General features: G+C 42.0%; 1 protein-coding gene across 10 annotated transcripts in view; it reads right to left on the reverse strand.

Annotated features, from left to right (window-relative positions):
* Positions 1-3,850: 3,850 nt before the first annotated feature.
* The window catches only part of PHF20 (PHD finger protein 20), a 72,169-nt gene continuing 58,982 nt past the window's right edge, over positions 3,851-17,037 (reverse strand). For all 10 annotated transcript variants that reach the window (XM_059480534.1, XM_059480533.1, XM_059480532.1 and 7 more), the window contains 4 exons: positions 12,822-13,017; positions 10,026-10,422; positions 8,037-8,220; positions 3,851-6,506 (listed from right to left, as the gene is read on the reverse strand). In XM_059480534.1, the coding sequence (XP_059336517.1) occupies positions 6,364-6,506; positions 8,037-8,220; positions 10,026-10,422; positions 12,822-13,017 (920 nt within the window). In that variant the 3' untranslated portion in view covers positions 3,851-6,363. The remainder of the gene's footprint in view (positions 6,507-8,036; positions 8,221-10,025; positions 10,423-12,821; positions 13,018-17,037) is intronic.

Here is a 17,037-nt window from a genome sequence, read left to right on the forward strand (position 1 = left end):
GCAGCAGAAAGGCCTCAGAGCAGCCACACTTATGAGCCTCTGCTTTCAACAGGCTCTTATTAGCAAAGCTGGAGCTTCCTCTGTGGCTAGAGGTGGTGCAAAAGCAATTTTGCTGCTTGGCACAGTCCCTCTCTTCCTTCCCTCTCTGCACCTTTAGGCTGGTGCAGCAAGACCTGCCCCTTAACCCAAAAGCTGCAGGTGTCTTGCTTGGACATCCCTTCCTCATCTTCCTGTCTGATGAGCTCAGTCTTGAAACCTACCATAATTTTCTTGTTTTCTTCTCTACCCAGAGCTTTACAGACCTGCTCAGCCCCAGCCTCCAGCCCACATGGCCTCAGCACAGAACGGGCTGGGGTTTGTCCCAGGCTTGGTCCAAGCGTGACTGTTGTCACGCTTGGGGACCCAAGGTAACTCAGAGGAGTCTCGCATGGTTTATATTTGCTATTGACCCATGTCGTGTGAACCAACATGGCTCTTGGGTTCCTCCCTCTATCACCAATCTGCACCCAGGTTGTTGGATGCATTTACACAAAAGACCACAGTCAAGAGCCTGCTGCTCTGCCATTTGTAACCTGGAGCCAGGTAAATGGGACAGATGTGGTTGTAAAGGCTTTTCAAATCCTCCTCCCTTGCCAGCAGCCTCTGAGCCCTCTAACTTTCCTATCCTGAAAATCTCCTTGTCCTGGGCACGTGCCACTCATGCTGGGCAATATCTTTCCAGGGCACTGCCAGGCCCATTCCCTGCCTGTTAGGGCTGAATGCTGCAGCCTCTGAACACCACAGGCATGAAGCAGATTTTAACAGACAGCTGAAGCACAGAGCAGGTCCAACAGCTCCCAAGAGCAGCAGTGCTCTGCCCCTGGGGCTACTCTCCCTGGCAGTGCAGGACACGGACGCTGAAGGCTCTGAAGTGACAGAACAAGCCCCAGCAAGACCACAAGTGCTAGGGCAGGGGAGGACCCACCGGCTATCCCAGCCACTCCAGCGTGGGCAGCTGTGAAGACACAGCAGGTCTTCCCCAGTGGTGTTCCAAGTGCCCAGGATCCTCACAGGGCTCAGGCTACCTTGCAATTGTGACTCATGGCCACTTAGGCCAGATCAGCCACTCCGTGGGCAGCACAGACCCACAAGAGCCGTGTCACCACTCCCTCTGGAGTGACAAGTGTTAAAAACTTGTCCCAGGAGATGGGAGTAACCCAGATTCTTGTTAATAGATCCCTTGGGGTGGATTAGAGTGAAACAATACTGAAATGCTCAATGTGTATAAATACATGTACACAGGGTTTATTTTTGAACAATTTGGCTGCAAAGGAAAGCAGGTATGTACCTTTTTGATTATTATCTATAGCAATAAAACAATATGAAAGCATTGCAAAATTGTCATTCTAACTGCAGGAATAGAAGAAACTCTCGAGTACCATCTTTCAAGTGTTGGAGAATCAGGCACTACTTTATTCCAGACAGGAAGTGCAGTAGAAATCATTCCAGCTCACCTAGTTCTTTGCTAGACTTTTCACATATTTATACATTTAAAACCCAAATAAATTCTCAATCATTGGGTTCTACATCATACAAATCTCAGCACTTGATCTCCTATTGGATCTCTTCACCTTTGATGCTAATTTAGTCCTCATTCTTTGGTTCTCTTATCAATTTTTTTCCAGATCAGGTGACTCCAGCCTAACGAGGGCATATTTGTTAATGCCTGTTTATCTCCTCTGTATCTTCTTGCTACTCCCAACCTGCAGATGTTGATTTTTGTTGATGTGAAGCCTGTTGGGCCTCACTGAACAAAATTCAAACCCTCAGTGAGTAGAGTCTTTTGAAGAGAAACCTCAATTCCACACCGCCCCTCAACCCCTCCCTTCCCCTTTGGCAAAGGCAAACAAACACATGACTACAGTTACTTGAAAAGTTGTAAAAGTTACATCATTCCCAACAATGTAAAACTACAAAAATATCACCCAAGGATATGTATAAAGGAAAAAAGAAAAGGAGGGAGGGATGAGAAGGTAAAAATCTCACCACCCAGTCAGCCTTCGATGAGTCTTGGTAGTTGGAGCTTAGCATCTTTCCCTGCAGCAGCATTTGCTGGGATCAAAGGGATTTCCAGGAGCTGCAAAGTAGGCAAAGTGTCTTCATCAGCTCAGAGCCTCTGTGCAAAGGACATGGCTGTGCCTAGAGCCTGGACTCAGAGCAGCATCCACCCAACCCTCAACCCAAGGGCACAGAAACCACCTGTTGAAGAGCTGGTCCTTCCCTGGTGTCCTTTGTCATGTCTGTATCAAGCTCCATGACTTACTCACCAAGTCACCAGTCTGGGAGCCCTGAAGGTACACACAGCATCCACTCCCAAGTCCATGCAGCCCCTCAGAATTGGGTATGGAGCACTGCAACGCTTCATGGCCCCTTCCAGCCTCTCCTTTCAAACACCCCAACAGCACACCAGCACCACCAGCAGGAAAACTCCGCAGCAGGACAGGATGAATCCCAGTTTTGCTGGTTTGTTCTCAGTGTTTTCTGTCTACTTCTATGTTGTAAAAAGAAAAAAAAAGTGATATTTACTGTTGAACTGTTTCAACAGGACGTTGTTTGGGGTTAGTCGCAGCAGGTATTACCCAGACCAGGGCTGTACACAGGTTTTTACCTTCACAAGAACTGCTGTGCAACCAGCAGGGTTAGCACAAAGCTGTGAAACAGCGCTGCAATGGCGTGCAGTGCACCAGAACCCCACTGGGAAATCAGAGCAAGGACCACCCACAAGCACTCCCACAGGTGCATGGAACAGCAGACAGCAACAGCATGGATGGTGCACTGGCCATCAGAATGGGCATGAACAGGACCCATGGGCTGGACAATGGTCAACAGATGATGTTTTGGTCAAATAACAGCGAGAATACGGTGACTCTACCCACATGAAGTCCCACTGTTGACTGAGAGCTGCCTCCCTCTCTGCGTTTGCAACTACAGAAACCTTCCAATCACGCAGGTAAATCAGAGGGCACATGAAAACATGACAAGCCACAGCACACATCCCGTTGAATTATTTCAAATCCAGACCACAACTTTAAAACCCGATTTTGACATTTAAATAATCATCAAAGACCTGCATGATGACACAGTGCAGTGAGACACACTGAGATCTGCTGTCAGTGGCTCAAGTCTCTCCAGGCTTCACACACCAGGCTCCAGCAGTGATGCACCCTCCAGCCTTAAAATCCAGTTTCATAAGAATCCTTTTGTTTTTTTTTGAGAATGAAGTTAGAGAGCAAAATTTGGTATGACAAGGGAATAGATCTGCTTTGCTCCCACTGGAGAAACTGAGAGGGAAGAGATGAAAGCTGAAAGTACATCAACGCCTGCCCCTGCCTTCAGGCACCCTGGGCCAAGTGCACTGCTTCTCCAGCCCTCCCCAGCTTCCTCCTCTTCCCGTGCATTTTCTCTATATGGATTGTTAACTGCATCCACAGCTCCTTGCTTCACACCATCGCTAATGCTGTGCATCCTCTGAGCTGCTGCCCCTGAGAGGCTGCTCATCCAAACAGAACAAAAATTAGGGTCAGATCACACATACTAGGTATTAATATATTACCTATATTGGTACTAATATACTACATATATTAGGATTTGGGAACAAAATGTATATAAGCTCCTCATTAAACAATATCCAATACACTATTAAGGATATTTATATAACATAGTCCTGGAAAATAGTTATCTCCAGACTTTAGCAACAGTTAAGAGATATATATACCTGACAAACTACAGTACTTGCATTTCAAAGCAATGCAAAGGAAAAAATCCAAATTATTTGAGTTATCATTAATTGAAACAAAGACTTTACTAAGAATTTAAACAACAAAAACCTATTTTTTTATTTATTCCAAACACCAAGATACAGAAGTTTTCAAGTTTTGCAAATATTGCTCCAAAACAAAATTCTATGTACAGCCCCTTGGTTCTAATAGTGCATCAACAAACACGTGTGTACCCACAGTGCAATGTTTGCTCAGTTCATCAAGGCTCCACGCTGCATTCACTTACCAGTGATTTAAAGAAACAAAAAAGTGACCTGTCAGTCTGAACAGCTGGTCCAGACTAAAAATAACAATGAGGAAACTTGCAAAAAAAGGGACAGAAATGAATCCAGGCAGAGCACAATGAAGAATCTTCCCTGAATATGAGAAGTACTACTCTATTTTAAATAAATATTTTCAGTCTTTATCTGCAAGGGCTTCCCCAGCACTACTGAAGGGATGCAAGTCTCCAGGGTCTGCAACTTGATCTACCCATGGGAAATGCTTTTTCTTCCAAACCTCCAATACTGCCCTGAGCAAAAATAAACTGACAAGTGAAAATACACAATGAGCACACAAAAGCCATTGCTTGAGAAGAAATCCCCCTTTGGAGCAAGAAGCCAGCTCAGGGACCGAGTGCTTGAATGCCCTCAGACTGGGAGCACAACCAAGCTGTTCCCACACAGCGTGTCCTACTTTCCCGACTGTAACCAGGGAATGCCTTTTGTGGCCTATTTCACCTGAAAATCACCAGCTGCCTGCGAGGCTCCTCTGATACTGCTCTGAGCTACATGAGCTCAAGTACCTGACAGGAATGAGCCAAGGTATAAGCACTGGTCTCATCTTCAGAGAGCCAAGTGATCCTTAAAATACAATGTACGCTTTATTCCAATTGTGTTACAGAAAAGAAAGTTTGTTTTTCTGCTGTATGTACATTGTATTCACTATATACCGACACAGTACTATAAAACTGTGAGACAAATTATTGCCTGAACTGAATCTTGGCATAAAAGTCTTAGTTACTACCTAGAGCAGCCTAATTATTTTTTTTCTGAAGGAAATAAAATATTCACCATGTAGAGACTGTAGCTCCTACAATAATACTGGATATTTCAAGTTTTCGTTATTCTTTGCAGAATAAAAAGATTACAGATATATATTCCAAATTAGTAATTTGTACAGGTATGGGCCTTTCCATTACAACTCGGTTTGAATGTTACCCTTTGGTAGTACCACTGCACACAATAAAATAAGGGCAACAAATCCAGCTTTTTAAGGACACCCTCTCACTGCAAAACCAGCTCACTGTGTTCCATGGGGAACTGAACTCAGCAATGTCTGTGAAGGAAAACTGAAGTTACAGCCATTATTTCAGGAGTGGTGATCTGCAGCTGAAAGACTCTGAACCTCTCAAATGCTCAGAACGTTCCAAAGGTTCTGTGTAACTTGACTGAACATCAGCAGCCTTGTCACCTACATCACAAAGTAAATACAAACTGAAAATTAAAACTTAAGGTATAAAAAGGGACTTTGTGAACACAGAGTATTTAAGATAATAACCCATTCACTGTCTGCAAGGACAGCACCTCATGCATAGATCTCGAGGCTTTATTTACACAAAAACTGATTCCCAAAACCACACATTCATAGCAAGTCTTTACAATGAACACATCCATAGTATTGAAAAAAAAAAAAAATCTAGATTTCCAAATATAACCGGAATGGCAATTATTAACAAATGGGTAGAAAATATATCACATCCATGACAGACCATGCTGGGTCTGAACTCAGAGTGTGGCTCCAGTCCTTTCCTGGCTGCATTCCACACTACTGCAACGAGGGGATCCCCCAGCAAGTGCTGCAGGAGGCACAGGATGGCCAGATTGAAGAGCTCAAGAATACACACAAACACCACCTTCATGGGCAGTACCAGGTCATGTGACAGAGAGGATAAATATGGAAAACAAGTGCAATCCACCTGTGACCTCCTGCTACATTATTTACTGTAACAGAAGTGTGGGTCAGGCCACTGTTACTTGAAAACCTCCACATAACACTTATAGTCAAGAGCTGGACATTCACACTTACTAAGTCTGAAACTGTTATAACATCTCCTAATGATTAAATACTGAGTGCTAGTATGCATAAACCAGAAGAAATAAAACATGACATGAGTCACTTAAACTACACAAAGTTATTTACAACCGCTGTCAACCAAACTTTTTTGGCTCTTAGAACTCTGTTTTTCAGTGGCACAATTTTTAGTCAATTCAATGATGAAGAAGTCTACCATTTTGATCAACAACTTGTAGGGAGTGAAAATTTTAGTCTAACTTATCAACCAACAGGCAACAGGAGACAAGAGTATGACCTTTTCCACAGCATTATAATTGTCTAATAAACCTGAAAAAACCTTTTTGCTCTTCTTTGAACAACACTTCTTGACAAGTCCCTGAAGTCAATCTGCATCCCATGCAAGCATCATGCTAGTTTAATTTACAGATTCAGATGTGCTCCCATCAGATACTGCAGCTCTGCAGGCAGTCCCAGCCAGAGCTCTCCAGGCTCACGTGGAGCAGCACAGCGCGATCTGCTGTACTTTGCCCAAGTCTGTTATCAGCTGCTTTATGCAGTGTTTGAGCTGGGGCAGTCGAGCCAGTGGTTCTGGGGGTTGCAGCTCTCCTGTGTAATCCAGCCAACTCTCCAGAACTGCAAAGAAAACAAAATCCATCACTACTGCAGTTCTCAGCAAACAGCTCATCTTAAGTCACAAAACAAGAATTCTTTAAATATTTTGTAACTCTTGAGAAGGCAGTGGGCAATATTTTTAACAGTTATTTGAGAAATCATAGAACTGAACACCTCACACCAATCTCTGCAAGTAACTTTTGATACATTACCAAATAATTCACATGGAGATGGAGGGAGAAGCTGCTGTTCCTAAGAAAAAGCAGGAAAGGAAAACTCTGGACCAGACATTGTGAAACCTCATGCTAAACTTCTTCTGATCTGTGTCAATTTCAGGCAAAGAAACTGTGGAGTTTACACCATCAAAAATGAGACTATCAGAACGAAAGAGATCTGTCATGCATACAGAACACAACTGACCAAGACAGAAGTGAGTAACACAAAATGGGGATGAAGATCAAAAGCACAAAGCAGCAGAGTGCTCCATAAAGAAAATAAACTGCTTTAAAAAGCTTCTCTGCGGGAAACAAGAAAAGCCCCCCCACCCCCCCAGCAGAAGTCAAGTGACAATGTAACATGCTCACAAGGAAGGTGGCAAGGGTTAGACTATGATGAGTTCTGGGGATGTTGATAGCACTGCAGATGGAGACTGAAACCTTCAAGACAGAATAAATACCTCTACCAAGAGCAGTCTTGCCACTAGCCAGATCAACAGGTAAATTTCACCTATGGGCAGCACCTGCTGCAGAACCAGCAGCATCACTCGGCACTGACACATCCCACCTTGGAGTAAGAAAGTTCCTGCTCAAAGCAGCAACACACTGCACAGACCTCTGCTCAGCAGCAGGTACAGAAAGTCCAACTTTTTGGAACCAGAGCTTTTTAGGCAGCACAGCCCTGACTGATCTTCTTTACCTGAAATAGCCCCTCATCTGTCCAACTTTTCAGTACCTTATTTATAAAGACAGGGCTCTTACTTGGGCAGAAGTTGGATTCCCCTGCAAGTAAAGCTACTGTTATAACCACTACACAACCAATGGTCAGACTTAACAATGTAAAGAACTATCCCAAATCATTCAATGCAACACAAAGGATTTATAAGTTTTCCATTGCTATGAAAATCTTAAAATATATTTAGATGAAGAATTTGGAAGAGACAGGAGAGGATAAGAGCCTTGTGCACTGAAGAGGCTACTCAGAACGGGCTAACATAGCCAGCAAGTCCCCAAAGAACACAGAAATGCAAACACACAGAAGAGTTTTGGAAAAGGACAAAAAACTAAACCCAAAAAGACACAAAGATGTTCCAGTACAATATCTGATACAACTATTTAGAGATGTCCTAACTAGAACTTTTTCTGTGAAATTCTGGTCTTTGTTTTAAAATCCACCCCCCACATCAGGAGTCTGTCTATTTTCTATTTAGAAAATGTGATAATGGAGTGTTATTCTCTTTGTAGGTCTGAAGAAGTAAAATTCTGGTTAACATGTTTTGAACAGGTAGGTCAGTTAACAAAAAATCGTTTTTTAAACTAGAATAACACTACTTACCATCTAGCTCCTTCTCAATGAAATCCATTCTGTGTATGACTTCATCTTGCAAAGATTCCACGTGAGCTAAAAGATTGAGCTGCCACTGCAGCTGTGAGTTCACTACTCCTTCTTTGTCTTTTTCCAGCAATTTCATTTCAATAGCTTCCTCTGGAGAGACTTTCTTAGAGACAGACTCTCTCACCTAGCAGAAATACACACATTAAATATCTGTTACAGTGAAAGAGAATTGGGGAGCCAAACTGCTTGAGTCCTCCCAGTCCCCTATAATTGTTGAACTCATCAGAGGCCAGTGAGTGATAGAGACACAGACCATAAACAGACACTAACCTGGTTTGGGCAAGAAGATCTAAATATAAACATATTTTATGGGTGTTTTGCTGAAAACTATTTGTACTTTACAAACATCTGGTTTTCTGAAGGTAACATACACATGTGGAGTTATCTCCCTGCCACTGTTCATCTGGAAGATCCTGCACTTAATCTGTGCATCTCAGGGAATGCTGAAGCTGTTCCTAGAACCTGACAATACAATACACCTTACAATGATCAACTAAATCAACTAAAGAGCAAACAATTCAGGAGTGAAAAGGGATTTTTCCTTAAGGAATCTAATCAAAATTCTACTAAAACTTTTGCTGAACCATCTCCAAACAAGCATTACCACTCCTTACAAAACTTGACTACAACATCAGCAGTGCTCATTCTACTCCCCTACTTTTCTCATCCTTCTGCTGAAATATGATCCTTTAGAAAAAGGCTCTTTAAGATTGAAGAACTAAAATATTTCCTTTTCTAGGAAACAATCTCAACAGACCGACAGAGAAGTTAAAAGTTGTAAATTACAACTTACATATGGATGAAATAAGAGCTATCCTAACCTTTAATCTAAAAAAAGGGAGCCCAGTATTTAATGGAATCATAAAATCCTACTGTAGTTTGGGTTGGAAGAGGTTCCAAAACCTTCCACTGTCCCAGGCTGCTCTAAGCCCCATCCAACCTGGCCTTGGACACTTCCAGGGATCCAGGGGCAGCCACAGCTTCTCTGGACAACCTGTGCCAGGGCCTGCCCACCCTCACAGGGAAGAATTTCTTCCTAATATCCCATCTAAAATCTAGACTCCTTCATCTTAAGGCCATTCCCTCTTGTCCTGTCCCTCCATCCCTTGTCCCAAAAGCCCAGTTGTCCAGGAGCTCTTTAGGCACTGTAAAGGGCTCTCAGGTCTCCCTGGATCCTTCTCTAGGTGAACACCCACAGCTCCCCTAGCCTGGCTCCAGAGCAGAGGGGCTTCACTCATTTCCCAGAGGGTTTTCAATATTTCTCATCCCACATTTCATAGGAATTGGTACTAACAGAATCAAAATTTTTGCACTGGAGAGCAGAAAGGCCTCTACTAGGCTGACAGAGATGACAATGAGAACCAAGCATTGAAAGCTAAACCTGAAGGGCTACAGTAGGAAGAAGAAACAAGACTACTCCATGGTGATCAGTCTTAAAAAAAAAACAAAAACACTTCAGGCTGATACCTTTTGTTTTCAATCTTGAAATGCTGCCTGAAGAACCCAAAATTAATTTAGCTATTAGAAAGAACATGGAAACAAGATGGACATAGTTAGAAGCTGGCCTATCAGTGTATTTGGTACTATCATACATGCTTGCTTGACCTTTCTCTCTCTGCTAGTGCTTATGTTTCATTTAAAAGTACACAAAAGTAAGCAGCAATGAGCTACCAGTGGACCATAATACATGGTCCACGCTCTTCAAACAACTTGAGGTCCAGAAGTCAACCTAGAGTTTTAAATTATAATATAAAATGAAGGAGTTGATCACATTTATCATTTTAGCTGTTAGTGGCAACTTAAATTTAACAGTCTAATTAAAAAAAAATAAACACAAACAGACCAAAAAGTATTTTAAAAGGCTGAGGTTTGCGGGTTGCCAGGAAAACACATGCTCTTTGCTAGAGAAGGCTATTTTAATAAACATACCTTAGAGTAATTGTGTTTAGATTCATTTTCCATCTTGCATATTTCTTGGTCCAGATTCCAGCCAAACCTCTCTGAGAAGGTATCATCCCCATTTTCCCTTATTCTGTTTACTCCATCATCAATGGCTGAACTTCTGGTTTCCACAACCAGCCTCTGCTCTATGGCAGGGTAGTAGGCCCGAGGCTTCTGGTAACAGTGTTCACTCGTAATGTAAGATTCCTCTACAGAAGGAACTGTTGAGGGTTTCTCAACTGTCCCATTCCAAGTTCTATAACTTGCTGTCTCCTCTTTGCAATTTTCCTCAAAGTGAATGATGTGTCTTGTATGGATTTTTTCATCCACCGTGATGTGCTTCCATGGATGACACCAAAGCTTTAAGTCAGGGTGTTCTTTATTTCTGTTCAAACATAAAAAAGTAAACCATCCAATTTAAATGCCAAAGTGACTAAGCAAACTATCCTCTTGCATAAAGAAGTTAAGTAAAGTGAGAATAATTATGGGAAAAAAAGACAAACCAAGGTTTGGATTAAGAAAAAACTTGAAGAATAAGCTGCAAATATACACATATGACTTCTCACCAATGCTGGCCCTTCATGGAACATTTTGCTTCACTATTTGCAATTTATTAGTAGCAGAAATTAATTTTTAACAGGGATATTTTTAGTAAAGGTATGGTACACCAACATTGCAACTGCAGTGGTATCTCAGTGGCCAGAGTTCCCTTCATCTGTTCTTAGAAAAATTCTTATTTTAATTGTCTTCAAATTGACTAATACATTATTTATTTCAGCAGAAGGGACAACTATTGGTATCAGATTATTACAGATATAACAAACAAAAGATTCTGAGTGAGCATTGTAACCCATGTTCCTCCTTGTGTAAAGCATCAAAACAGCAGTAAAAGGAGAGCAAAGCACCATACTCTGCTATATTGAAAGGGCTGGCAGCTCATCTGCCACAGGCTGCAGGAACACAGCAGAGCAAATCCTGGCTCTAAAGCCCCTGCTGCATTGGGCTGCACAGATGGGGGGGCTGCCCTCAAGCCTTCCTCTCTGCTTCCTTGCAGAGGTGGACATACTTATTCTATTCAGCTGATCCAGCTTTTCTAGCTGTTCACCAAACCATTGAACAAAACATGACCAGCTGACTTTGGTAGTAACTGCTTTCTAATCCATCCCACAGCAGCTCAGGTTTCTTCAGTGTCTCTCAGAAGAAACCGGAGTGAGTACAGCTGCCAAGGATGTGCTCAGACTATTTCACAGAAGCATCTTTGACTTCAGTGCTGGCACAGCAAGGATAGAGCTCCCTGGTGAACCATCCTGAAGGCATGCCTGGAAAAGTGAAAACCAGGTGTTCATTTACCAAAGCTTTCTGCTCAAGCTCCATTCATCTGCTACACCTAAAGAAACTGTACTTTGCTCAAACCAGAGCAAGGGATAATTTTACAAAAGACAGAATATTTTTCTGAAAAATGATGCACCAGTTACCAAAGGATGAAAATTCAAATGCTAATACCTGAATAACCTTTTGACTCCTGCCTGCTGAAGGTTCACCCTCCCACGGCACTGCCGGGATCACCTTGTGTCCTTTGCCACCTCCCTGAAACACTGAGAAATCTCCCTGAAACAATGAGCAATTCCTAATAATTTCAGGCACCTATGAAATCATCTCTCTATTGCTGATCTGCATCAACAATATAATAATTATTCAAATCTCTTCTAATTTTTATCATGATAAAGAAAACATCAGCTGAAGCTTCTAACCAGATGATCCAAACAGGACTGCACCTCACCTTTAATTAATCCAGGCCATCATACTGACTTCAGCATGGGAGAGAAAAGGAACAAAACCTGCAGCAACCATCACATATATACCCAGTGCTCCTTACCTCAGTACTGTGTAAATCTCACCTGAAACTCAAATGTTGCTCTTTAAGGCTACTCCTTGGGCCTTTTTTAAAGTATTTGTTTCAGTCTCCAAAAAGGAAAGAGATTACTTACAGACCTAAATAAAAGGATCCCATAATGGAAAAGCAAACCCTTATGTTAAAATGGCTCCTCTCTTGCTTTAAGCATTATTCCATGTCAGTGGACCTCCTGCATTACCACAGATTTAGGGGAAGGGTCCAAAGAATGCCAAAATCACTTTGTTTGCCAAACAGTGCAAGTTATCAACTAATAAATTACAATTATGGAATTCAATAAATTTAGAACTGCTAGATTTCAGTTTATTTTGTTTTCAGTCATCAGAAGGTTGACTTTAAATAGGAAAATAGACAAAAATGTTGAATTGATAAAAAAAAATCTTTTATGAAAATAACTGTTATTTTCTGTAGATATAGCTGAAATAACCTTTCAGAAATGAAGTACTGCAGGTTGCTGAGAGTGCGACCACTCTGCCACTGCACCAAAACAAGACACTGTACCAAACAAAAAGATCTGATTCCTCTTGGAGAAGCTATGACCATATCCCCTGGAATGGAGAAAGCAAGTGCTGCAAAAATGGCGCCACGGGTTATAAGTCTATCCTGTTCTTACTTAAAATCCATTTGGGTAAATTAGGAAAAACTGTCATTAGGTTTATTAGTTTAATCCTTTCTATACACATTGTCCACTTACACTCATCCCACTTAAACAGTTTTCAAATAGCCAAATCCTTTCCCAAGATCACATCAGCAATTCAAACTATGTTTTAAATCCACACAGCACAAACGCAAGTCTGAATTTCTGGTTATTTTTACACTTGCAGTCTGATTCCCGACGAGAACATGCCAGCTGATACGTAAATGCTGCTTACTGTAATATGCTCATCTTCAGCTGCAGCCCGTGCAGGACTTCGATCACTCGCTGTACATCACCAAGCAGCTGGTGAGTGGCCACTATCTTCTTGGCATTCTGGTGGGAGTAATTTTCTTCCAAAAACGCTAAGCCATGCATGTGACCATTACTTAACCACTCCTTTTCATACCAGTACTTTAAGCTGGACCTCTGACCTGAAGTGACAGTAATGAGTGAGTTAAAATGAAATGTTGACAGTGCTGGTAGTAATTCTGATTATCTCTAGGTACTGCAACAGCTTATTTGATCTTATCAATAGAACCTGTAAAAGCAGACCAATGAAGAAATGAAGAATTTGTAAAGTAGGAAGCCAAAAACCTCTGCCCAACTGTAAACACATTCTGACACCAACTTCCACCAGAGGACATCCACAACAGACAGTTGCAGATGAGGCTGAGAAAGGTGTATTTTTAGCAGAGTATCACACTGTCTAGTTTAAGCATGGTTATGACAGAAGTTACAGTCTGACTGCAGCTCTCTGCAGACAATAAAATGCAGAAAATGGCAATCAGCTTCTCAGTGATCTTGTTTTTAACATCAACATGTACTAGTACAGTTGTGCAAAAGTAGATTTTGAAGGAATCGGGGCTAAGGTTCCAATAGAAAACTTGCCTAAGTCAAGCTATTAATAATGATAATTCTATCTTAAGAGATATCAATGTTATCTCTTGATATTGAATATCAGCAACAGCTGAAATGAAACAGTGCTGAATGTGAAAGATGCATCAATAGAAGTAACTTAAACTGCTAAACAAATGGTATTACCAGGAAAGGTGCTTACTAAATTGCAAACACAGACAAAAACCCTTCACATTAAATACCTAACAAAAGCTGCTCCACATCCTGTAAAATGTACATTTACTACAGATATTCTCAGCGGACAGCTCAGCACCCAGAGAACCCCAACAGTCACTGCCTACGTACAGCCCAGGCAGCAAGCCCACAAAACCAGAGATAAAACTGAAACACAGACTGGGAACCATAAATGCAAAAAGGTCTCCAATATAAGCAGGTTAACGTTGACTAGAGGAGAAGCTAAAAAAAAAGAAAAAGGGAGTTACTAGGCAACGGAGTGAGACTGAGGCTAGCACTACATAGAATTGGTATTTGGTGGCATCAGAAATCATGACAGGGTGAAAAAGAATTTTGAAAGGTGCATCAGCTCAACCCTCCAGGCAGATACACTGTATCAAGCAGGAAGGCAAGCAGAATTTTTGGTATGATCAGAACGACATTGGAGACACTCCTGGCCACCTGCATTGGCCCTCCCTCATTAACTTCTACATTAGAGAAGCTCACATCTGAGACAGAAAGTACAGTTCAGTCCACAAGAGTAAAACAGACTTTGAGAACTTCATGGTCACCTGAACAACTGAGGTGATGTGTACCCTGAGATAAAAAGTGCTCCCTTTTGAAGTATATAACCTGAAGAAGAGACATCAGACTATGCCCACAAGCAACTGTGCTACAAAATCATCTTGATCACGTTTAAGCAAGGGTAAATGTTAACAAATCTCTTAAAAATCCTACCCGATTCAAAAAGATCTGAGTAAAACAGCAGTTAGTACAGTTTTAGACAAAATTACACTAAATTTGCTTTTTACTTCTAATAGAATGAGTGGTGCTGTTACAAGTCCCAGCAGTATAGACTGGGGAAAGCTCCTAAGTAAGAGTCTGCTGAATTGCCATGCTCAGTTTTAAAAGCCACTTCTTTGTAGATTCATACAGCCTGTCAGCTCACTTCAAGCCAAAAACAGTCACTGAAAAGCCATCTTTGCAGTCAGAAAGTTGGACATGTTTTCCTTTTTCACAACACCAGTAAAATTAAGACAGAGCTAAAAGGTAAAAATCAAGTCCCCTCCAATGTAAACTTCAGAATCTTGAAATTAATAGTTAATGATTAATTCAACAAATGGAGCTGTAATCACCTTCTGCACAGAAACACTCATTCAAGTGTGATGACAATTCAGTTTGCTAGTGCATTTTAGTCCCTTTAAAATTACCTTCAACTGCCATAAAGCAAAATAGCTTAAAAATTCTAGAAGCAAGATATTCTAAAGAAACCTTAAATTTATTGCTGTCTCTGTAGTAAAAGTTTAAGATTTAGGCATAGCATGTCTTCATTGCTGAGAGTACAAGCAACAGCAGTAAACATACTACACAAATCTATGAGTTTAAGTATGAAAGAGTTGGTAGCTTTCAACAGCCAAAAAAACCTTGGATCACAATCCAAATATGTATATAAACCAAAAAAGTCTTTTAATCAGGTGAAAAGAGATCCATTTTCTTGCCATTTATAACCGTGGCCTCAAGTCCAAACCTCATCCTTTTCACTTTCGGCAAGTTTTTGTAATAAATACAGTAGAAAGTCAGAAAATATTTGCTTAATGTAATTTTACCTGCTGTGTAAGATGGACTAAGATGTGAGAAATAGATTTGTAAAGGATTCTCAAAACCTGACTGAGAGCTCACACAGTCTTGTACATCTGTATGCAAACTCTGAGATAAGGTGTGCTGACTCAGGAAGGCCATGGAATAGAGATGACATTGTTGAGAGAGTGATTGAACTAGAAACAAGTTTCAAACAATGGCTTGTAACAAGACCTGATATTCTTGAGAATTAGAACTGTGAAAGATGCATTGTAGGAAGACCACATGGGGTAAAGTAATAGGTGATTGGTGTTAGAAGTATGAGCACCATTGTGTGGCAAAAGCTAATAGGCTGAAAAACAATACATTTATTTATAAGATATTGTAACCAGGAAACAAGTTGGCTTCTGATGGAATGGCATTGAGTTTTACAGCTCTTATGTCTCACCCTTCTACGAGATTGATAACGGAATAAAATCTTTAAATTGCCTTTCAGTTGCCCTGTCTCCACAGAGCTGGGATTTTCCAACGCTAAGACATTTCAAAATATCTGCTAAGGAGGAGAGAACATATTGCTTAATCAACTCTGACTGTGTTACCTCAGGTAAATTCCAATATATAGGTTATTGCAGCCATGTTGGTTTTGCACGGCCTGGTTGTGGTAGTGGGGGGAGGGGGGCGGGCTCGGTGGCCACAGAGGTGGATTCTGTGAGAAGCTGCTGGAAGCTTCCCCCTGTGTGGCAGAGCCAATCCCTGGTGGCTCTGAAGATGGATATGTTGCTGGCCAAAGCTGGCCTAATTTGAGAGGCTGGTAATGCCTCTGTGATAATAGATTTAAGAAGAAAATCAAAACCAAGGTGTGTGGGAACTCAGCCCATCCCTCCGGATGTTCAGAGTTGCCAAAGACCCCATCCGGGGGGCTTGGAGACCCTGGCATTCTGCCCAGAACACCTGGTGGCTTGATTTTGATCCTTCTAATGAACTGCCAGCTTGGCATGGGGATGTGAAAGCCATACAAGTTTGAATGGTGTGAAAACAAGATGTTCACAGGGTGAAAATGTAGGTTTTAGGATTTTTTTGTATGGGGGCTATGGGGGAGGATGGAGGAATCAGGCAATGTCTAGTCCTTCTTCTTTCTTCTTCTTGTTCCCCATTTTCTGCAGTGATGTTGGCGCTTAGGGATTGGTTTAGAGTAGAAGTGCGCTGTCTAACATCGGTGATGGTATTGGGAATTAAGTGTAAATATGTTATACGTAGTTTGTAGTACAAAAAGACGACACTGCCTCGGGGGCAGGCAGAGTGCCTGTGGCTGCCTTGCTGAGCAGATCTTGGCTGGGCAGAAAGAAAATTTTGCAGAAATAATAAACAACCTGAAGACCGAAAAAGCATAGAGTCCAGGCTCATTCTTCGAAAGCTGCCTCAGAACCATCCCACGCATCTCGGGGCAGGGACAGACAGCCGATCCAAGAAAAGTGCAGGTTTTTCTTTCAGTCCCAGAAGAGGAAGAGGTGAGAACATGTGAGGGACATAACATGGTGACGCCAAGGTCAGTGGAGAAGGAGGAGGTGCTCCAGGTGCCAGAGCCAAGGCTCCTCTGCAGGCTGTGCTGAGGACCACGGTGAAGCAGCTGTGCCCCTGCAGCCCACGGGGATTCCCAGGGGATGCAGAGATGCAGCCGCAGCCCGTGGGGGAGATGCTCACACTCAAGCGGGTGGATGCCTGGAGGAGGCTGTGATCCAGTGGGAGACCTGGTAGAGAGAGAGGGCCCCTGCTTTCAGGCTGGAGCAGCCTGTCCTTGGAGGACT

The sequence above is a fragment of the Ammospiza nelsoni genome, chromosome 12, assembly GCF_027579445.1.
Source record: "Ammospiza nelsoni isolate bAmmNel1 chromosome 12, bAmmNel1.pri, whole genome shotgun sequence".
In the NCBI taxonomy this organism is placed as follows: domain Eukaryota; kingdom Metazoa; phylum Chordata; class Aves; order Passeriformes; family Passerellidae; genus Ammospiza; species Ammospiza nelsoni.